Here is a 9050-nt window from a genome sequence, read left to right as displayed (position 1 = left end):
TCAGAATAAATGTGTGCAATTGCACCTATATCTAAATATTTAATATTTGTTTATGAACAGTGAACAAGTGGTCACCAAATAAAATTAGTATTAAACAATGATAAAAAGGCAGTTAGTTTATCAACTTTTCAGCCTCTACATGTTCAATGATTAATGATTATGGTGGTTTAACAATATGAACTATAACCATGATCCCAATTGTTAATTTTTTTATCTTGATGTATGGTTTCAGTCTTATCAATATCAACTTCATCAAATTCTATGTTATCATGTGTTATCATGTCTCCAAGTTCTTCATCAATAAGTTCATTTTGTGACACAGGGCAAGCAATGTAAACTTTATGGATGGTAATATCTTTACTTTCCGATTTAGATTCTTTTGTAGCTTCTGTAAACATACTGTCCATATCTTCTGGTGTTCCCTTAATTTCTCTGCTATCATTGTTAGGTTCTAGATAATGACCTTTTCCTCCTTCAGGCAACAACCAGTTATGATTGGTTGCTGCATGGCTGAAACTTTCGTCAAATGTTAAGTTGGCTCCTGTAGAAATCATGTTATGATCTTGAGTATATAAAGTTTCTTCGTTAATGTCCAAAGCCTCTTTTTCAATTGCCTTTAATGGATTTATTTCTTCAGTATAAAGGCTTTGTTTGTCTATAAAGATGAATTTTGGTTGTTCTTCCACAACCTCTCTGAATTTAGGTCTTTCTATATACTTTTCATCTTCCATTAAATCATTATTATCTACTTCTTTTTGAAGTTCTTCATTTTTAGTTTCCTCACCAAGAAGCTTATCAGAAATGTTGACCATCTCTTGTAAAGTATCCTCACTCAATCTTTTACGGTTTTTATTTAAAGTACTGTAGGATACAGTCAAACCTAAATGAGAAAGGATTCTAAAACCTCTTTTCTTGAGGTTATACTTTTTGTAAAGATACATTCCTAGGATTTGTTGAAGAAAATTAATTGATTGACATTTTGCGTGAAGAATTATAGCCACAGCCATTGACATTCTAACATCATTCAATTTGTCATTATCCTCTTTACGGTTTGAAGCTGCTTTTAAAACAGACCATAAAACAGGTACTTCTTTTTTCAGTTCATCCGCTAACTTCTCAAAATCAAATTTTTGTAAAACAGATTTTGAGTCCGGTTGCATTTTCAAAAGGGTTTCTTCTTTTTTACAATAGTTTCTACAATGTATTTTTACAACTTGTTTTAAACCTTGTACAACATTGTATCTCACACCCTGGTCCTCGTGGTGGAATAATGATTCAACAGCTTTTTTGGCATTTCCATTTGCAAGGATGTTTACAACAGGAGCATGACATTTTTTAATGTTAATTGAACGATAATGTATCAATTGTCCCCTAGAATTCCTTGTTTTAAAATAGTTTGTGATTTGAGTATCATTCATATAGTTTATTGTATTGTCTGTTTGGCATCCTTTAAAAATAAATCTATTGTTTGTTTGACATCCTTGACTCAGTGTAATATGTGCCTTGCTGTCTGTCTGACATGCCACATTTGACTTCTGATTTGTCTGATATGCACCAGGCATGAAAGGGGGCATTACTTTGAACGAGAACTTTATACTGTTTTCACTTGACTGAATATCAACATTTTCAACTGTGTAATTATTGCTGACTTTTTGGTTCCCTGTCTGACCACTACTCTGTTCAATACTCCTATCTGCATTCTCATGTTGAATGATCTTAACTTTCATATTAGGTGTACAATTGGATGCTACATCATCTGCAAGATACAGGGATAAAACATACAATAACAAAAAAGACAGACTGCCAGATGCAGTTTCTATATAATCACATTAAACACTTTCTGCCTTCTTAATTCAGTGTGTTAACATTTTCGGTAAACATATGGGAAGCTTTCTGTTAATAAGAAGTCTAAGATGACAAAAGGCTTCTCCATGTTTTGGTAGAAAATAATATGTAAACTAATAAATAAGTCTGTAAATATTTATTTATCTATTAGTATCTCCAGTGAGATGTCCTATTCCTCTATTCAAGTGAAAATATTAAATTTTTTGTTTAAATGATCTTAATTTCATTGAGATTTTGGATCAGTGTTTCATTGATGTTTACCTCATGTCTCTTTTCAGTGTATTTTCATATACAAGAGATTCACTATTTTCTTTTTCTTTTATAGAACTCTATTTCTAGTGGATACTAATATTTGGGTTGGACCCCTATTTTACCAATTTTACCCATTATGTCTGTTTTGCTCACACATCATTGTCAATATAATGGAATTTGATGGGACTATCATATAAATAAGTGAGAGGCAAAGTGCTATAAAACCAGGTTCAATCCACAATTTTCTACATCAGAAAATGCCTGTACCAAGTCAGGAATATGGCAGTTGTTTTCCATTCATTTGATGTATTTAATCATTTCGTTTCTGTGTGTGTTGCATTGTCATTTGGTTTTTTTTTGCACTTCAATGTTTCTGTTGTTTCATCCTTAAAATGTGTAAAAAAATTTGTTACTAGACATTAAGCAAACATCAATCAATCAATAAATAAATTGATACAGTGTCCATTGAGTAGTCATTAAATCCACACAAAAAATATGTGAGTTTAATGTTTTTGAGGAATTCTTTATTTGTATGATATGTTCATTCTTTATTTTTTAATTCTGTATAATTGAAGGCCTGCAATTCAGCAAAATTCTGAATTAAATGAGCCAAACAAAACTCAGCGGTAGGCACTTTCTAAGTATATAAATTGTATATATATATATATATATATATATATATAATATATATATATATAGTGGTAGGCACTTTCTAAGTATATAAATTTGAAACCCTGATCAACAGTATTTTCATTTTGCATAGAAATATTACTAACATTTAATGATTTAGAAAACAAATATATGTTTGTTACTGTAATTACATGGTATTTATAAAATTGGTTCCACAGTATGATATTTTTGTATGTTGACTGTAAAACTTGCAGAAAACTTGAGTAAACTGACCCGTATTTTTGAAATTGGATAAATCATATAATACTTCTCATTCCTGTTAAATAGCTTTATCTCTTAAAAATTTCAAATTTCAATTGTGACAAAAGTCATGCAAAACCTAACAAATTCCTAACATGCTTAAGATTACTGTTCATAATAAAATCTACACTTTTGATATGACATATGTTAAACATACTTCAAAATACAAATAACATAAATACACCAAACAAACTAATAAAAAGAAAAATAAACAGCTGTGCCATTAGCACATGATACGCCCTTCATATTTTCAAAGAATAAAGTTCAATTACTTCTCAATGTCATATTACAAATTTATGAAATTCAAAAGGGAGCTAATACATCAAGATATTTTAACAAAAGTTTCATGAGAATTGTGAAAAGCATTTTAGAGTTGTTGTAGTAGGGTAACTTGAAAATCCTCCCTTTTTTAATGAATCAAATCCCTTAGCTCACAAATGTAAAATATAAAATTTATTATGTATTTTATTTGTGTTTTCAAGTACTTGATTAAAACTTCAGAGGCAACATCAAATTTTGGAATATTTTTTTATAATTTGTTTTTAATATCCCATGCATTAATTTACAAAGTGATTGATTTCTGAAATCCCTTAACAAAATTCCAGATTGAATACATATATGCTTTGTTCTTACATGTTCATCTGGTCTAGGTAAGACTACAAAAAGGATATTTATCAATTGAAAATGAAAAAAAGTTAGTATATTTCACCTGAATGTGGAGAATGCACATTTTAGCACAAAAGACTGTATGCTTGTATTTTCCAGTACCCGTCCTTCTGATTGTAAAATAACTGGTTTATTCAAGAACAAGAACTTCAAATAACCATCTTATAAAGTTGATGTTACCTTATGTTAAACCAAATAAAAATATATGTGTGGTTCCAGTACCATACTTTTAAAAAGTAGGGTTGGTACGTAAGTCGGCAAATTTTTTAATTTTTTTTCCAAAATCAAAATCCATAAAAAAATTGTGTGTTTACCGAAATTGTTTCCAGTCTTATAAACGCCCCTACTGGCATGGAAGTTCACCATTTTACATATGTTTGGTTGTAAATAAACAGTCATGTTACCTTTTTAGTTAATTTTGTAGTATCCTTTAATTCACAATCCTCAAAATTTAATAATTTGAAAATTTATTTTTTCTAGAAATCAAAAAAAAAGTTCTAGGGTCGGCATGGTGGGGGGGGGGGGGGGGGTTAAACTAGGGTCAGTCTAACTGGAACCACACAAAATGGCACACATATATTTTTCTTTGGCCTTAGATAAATATCCATACAATCAAACTATAAAAAGGTTTACCTGTACATGTACCTGTATGATTATAATAATCATGATGCATATCTGATTTGTGTCTTTTCACCGGTGCTTGTACTAACGAACATAACCTCTTTGTTGATACATTTTCTTGTAACTGCTGTGATTTGGATTTTATCTTTTTTGTCAAATCGTCTGCTTTTGCATACAGCTGAAGACCTCTTTCCATTGACCTGAGTGATAATAAAATGATTTTTTATTCATAATTCTTGTTAGTCAAAAGGACAGACTTATTTCACAGTTCATAAAGAATGCGACATATATACTGAATGTATTATTACTGTTAATTGTGAAATTTTCACAGCAGTTTTATTTTAGCTATATCTGCAGTAAGAATTGAAACGTCAAAATTAAACAACCACAAAATGTCAAGGAAACAAAATTCATAACATGCGAAAATTTCAGATTGTATTAGTAAATTGGGAAATAAAGCTGCCACAAAAATTTCCCGGTTTACAGTATAATAAAACTATACTTCATTTTCAATATGTCAGTAGTTGTCTTTGTTTCATGTCTGTAATATTTGGTTTTCAACAATTGTTTGGTTTTTTTTGGAAATTTCAAATGAGGCATTAGTCTTTTTTCAATTGCATTGTTTATATTTTCATGTTGTGGTTTTTTTAAAAAGCTACATGTAACTACTACATGTAGTATACGACATTGTGTTTTCTCATTGTTGGAGGCTCTATTGTTGTCTATAAAAATTTTGCTTACATCCACTTCATTTGAAATTTGGTGGATAATTGTCTCATTGCAAGTCATAACACATCGCCTTAATCAGTCTTTACGATGAACTATTAAATCTACAGGCCTGGAGCTCAATTTTTGATTTTTTTTTAGTTAGGTTCTGTTGGCCTGTAGATGATTTTAACAGGCCCGAGAGCAATTTTACAAGCCTGGGCTGCCACTCAGCGTGAAGACTGCTTAATTTCATATGTTTTGAATAGATTCATTTATTTTAACTTTTACCAGTTTCTGTGTAACAAGAAGTTGTAGGCATGGTGCTAAGCTGAACATTCTGTCAATGATAATTGCCCTTTCCAGGAGTTTATTACAGAAACTAGAGGACTATGGTTTATTTCAATATTCTCTAGACCACAAAAAATAATGTCACAGAAGTTAAAATTTAAAAGCATAAATCTCTGTAATTTTTACAAAACAAACATAATAGTTATCAAAAGTACCAGGATTATAATTTAGTACACCAGACGCATGTTTCGTCTACATAAGACTCATCAGTGACGCTCATATCAAAAAAGTTATAAAGCCAAACAAGTACAAGGTTGAAGAGCACTGAGGATGCAAAATTCCAAAACGTTGTGCCAAATATGGCTAACATGGCTAAGGTAATCCATTCCTTGGACAAGAAAATCCTTAGTTTTTCGAAAAATTCAAAGTTTTGTAAACAGGAAATTTATAAAAATGACCACATAATTGATTATCATGTCAACACCGAAGTGCTGACTACTGGGGCATGGGCTGGTGATAACCTCGGGGTCGAAACGTCCACCAGCAGTGGAATCGACCCAGTGGTGTTAATAGTTATCAAAAGTACCAGGATTATAATTTAGTACACCATGTACACCAGACATGTTTCTTCTACATAAGACTCATCAGTGACGCTCATATCAAAATAGTTATAAAGCCAAACTGAAACAAGTACAAAGTTGAGGAGCATTGAGGATCCAAAATTCCAAAAAAGTTGTGCCAAATATGGCTAAGTTAATCTATTCCTGGGACAGGGAAATCCTTAGTTTTTTCGAAAAATTCAAAGTTTAGTTTTAGTATCCACATAATTGATATTCATGTCAACACCAAAGTGCTGACTACTGGGCTTGTGATACCCTTGGGACATAAACATAAACTAGACTTAGTGATGCACCTGCACTCCACTCTGAAGTAACTGTATTATATCATGTATATCAAAATCAATGTGAGACTTTTTTTGAGATATTATTGTGTCTGGGAGACACAAATGTGCAGTGCTAGCAATGATTCCTTACAACAAGTTTATAAATTTAGATATTGGTTATAACAAATATAAATATGGACCAATTCAAGTACACCTTTTAGGGTTGTGCTCAACTTAAGTGACTCAGCACAGGGTGTTTTGGAATTTAAAGGTTGTTTACGACTTTTTGTAAACAATAAATGCTACCTCATCACAGAAAAACAAGTGAGTAATCTATGTTTAAAATTTTATAACAAAAATCTCTGTCATGTCTGTATTACATGTATTAAAGCCTGTGGATTTTTAGTCCAAATAATTATTATGTCTTGAAAGGCTATTATATTTTTTTCTTTGACGCCTTACTTCGTCGAAGTAAGGCGTCAAAGAAGACGAAGTAAGGCGTCAAAGAAAAAAATATAATAGCCTTTCAAGACGTCATAATTATTTGGACTAGTGGATTTTCTACAAAAATCTTGGTTTTACTTTCACCAAATTCTCTTTTTCAACTAAATACAATTAAACTATAAATAATAATGCTTTGGACAAAGTTGCCACTTGATATATGTCATATATCTACAAAATGGTCCATCAGTTTTATTCATTACCTTTGCTTTGTTGATACTATAATTGCAGCTTGAAATTTCGTAATTGACGAATCCGGGTCTGTTCGCGCCCATTCACGTTCGCACCCACTCATGTTCGCCCCCTTTCACTTTCGCACTCTACATGTTCGCACCCAAAGTCCGTTCGCACCCTACATGTTCGCGCCCAATTTTAACTTTGTAATCAAGTAGTATTCTTATAAGTATTATTGTTTTCATTGTCTCAAAATAAAGTGATACAGCATTTTTTTTTGTGTTGAATAAATCTTAATCATGTTTTGGATACTGTAATTTGTTAAAAAAAATAATATTCCTTTCTAAATAAAGTGGGATTCTGTCAACGTTTTATTTTGTGTTGAATAACTCTTTATCATGTTTTGGTTAGTGTATTACTATAACTTTGTTTCATTGACTTGTTTCAAAATGAAGTGAGATTCTGACTACGTTTTTTTTTAGTCTTGAATAAATTTTATCATGTTTTGGTTATAATAGTGTGTTGCTATATTTTATTGTTTCATTGTTTCAGATCAAAGGGACCAAGCTGTTAAAAACAATTATCTTTTGTGTTTTTCATTTATAATCTTCAATTTTTTACTCATACCAAGTTATAAATACATTCAGTATTTACACGAAAGCAATTAAAAACAACAATGATGATTTTCCAATTATTCAACTGGAATTTGAATTAAAATTGGGCGCGAACGTGTAGAGTGCGAACGGACCTTGGGTGCGAACGTGCGAGGTGCGAACGTGTAGGGTGCGAAAGTATATTGGGCGCGAACGGACCTGATACCGTAATTGACAGGCCACAGAAGGAGTCATCAACCTTACGCATATATGTTATAACAGATCTGAACTAATTCTTAAAGGCCATAACTTACAAAATGTACAACTTCCTCAAAAAAATATGTATGTAAATATAACATACCATTTACAATGTTGACATACGTAACAACCATGGTTATCTTTGCAGTAGAAATCAGTCTCATAAAATTGACAACAAACTTCAAATGCAGAACCTTTAAACCCACTGTTTGATAAAATGGTACACTTTTTTGGCTCAACTTGGGAACAAGAAACACATAAAGAAGTGTTTGGTACTACTGAGAGAGAACTGTGTGAAACACTTGAGGTTGACTCCAATAACTTTGCTGCTTTCACGTCCATTTCGGTCTTCGGTTATATATTAGTTTAAGTTATGGAGTTATTTCGTACCCTATACTATAATTTCGTACCGTTCAAATTCGTACCTTATTTAACATTCCGCACCATATATATCGACAAAGGTAAACAAAACAGATGAAAGTACAGAAGTAAGCAAGACAACTCATTCCACTGACCTACTCGCCCCAACCCTTTTCTAAATCGCCAATGACTAACTAATTCCAATGATGAAAAGGAATTTAAAAGTGAAGCATTTGGCTGCAAGACCCATCTTTAATTGTATGACAAAAAATTCGGTGCTTAACTTGCAAATGGCTGTCAGTCGTGGGAATGTAACATGTAACAAGTATTATACTACTTATGTACTTAATTAAATACTAAGTGATATAACAAAGTAGTTAAAATCATAATTAGTGCATACGAATATTAATTACCCCTGTAAATAATCTTGTAGACCCAAAATTGTGTTGACAAACTCTACTGTTTTATTTAAAGCTAATTTTTATAGTTTATTTTTATCTTTTACCGTTTTAGATTTTAAGTACATATAACTAAATATGAAGCCACACTAGTGCAAGTTTTAAAAAACGCAATTTTAAAAATACACAACTTGAATGTTTTAATTGCGGTGAAGAAAAAGAAGAAGAAGAAGAAGAAATCTTCTTTTGTGTGTTGGGGGTGGGGGGTGGGGGGGTATGACCTTTATCGGGAATCCGGGATCGGATGTTTTAAGTTTAAAGCTCGGGATTTCGGGTCCGGGATGTCGGGATTTTATAACAAAAATTAAATTCGGGACCTCGGGATTTCGTGTTTTAAAGCCCGGTATTTCGGTATCAAGACCCCTCCTACCCTCTTTTTTGTTTTTGTTGAAAGGTGTAAGATATGAATTTTAATCGTGATCAATACTCAAATGAGTTTGCTCTGAGTTAACTACAGTGAAAAAAAATTGAAACTACCAGTTTGTTCAAAGTTTAATGAAATAAAAATGTGTA

At 31.7% G+C, this 9050-nt stretch overlaps 1 protein-coding gene across 2 annotated transcripts; it reads right to left on the bottom strand.

Moving 5' to 3' along the window:
- Positions 1–8095, bottom strand: LOC139511941 (uncharacterized). Of its 2 annotated transcripts, none has more exons than XM_071299138.1 (3): positions 7823–8095; positions 4327–4514; positions 1–1756 (listed from the first exon to the last, which is right to left on the bottom strand). In XM_071299138.1, the coding sequence occupies exons 1-3, from the start codon at positions 8059–8061 to the stop codon at positions 168–170; spliced, it is 2016 nt and encodes a 671-aa protein (XP_071155239.1). In that variant the 5' UTR covers positions 8062–8095; the 3' UTR covers positions 1–167. The 2 variants fall into 2 exon arrangements, with proteins under 2 accessions (XP_071155239.1, XP_071155240.1); XM_071299139.1 differs by having other exon boundaries at positions 4339–4514.
- Between the last annotated feature and the right edge of the window lie 955 nt (positions 8096–9050).

Source organism: Mytilus edulis, chromosome 2 (assembly GCF_963676685.1).
Source record: "Mytilus edulis chromosome 2, xbMytEdul2.2, whole genome shotgun sequence".
Lineage (NCBI taxonomy): Eukaryota > Metazoa > Mollusca > Bivalvia > Mytilida > Mytilidae > Mytilus > Mytilus edulis.
The sequence above is the reverse complement of the archived record's forward strand: the minus strand, read 5'-3'. Positions and strand labels throughout refer to the sequence as shown.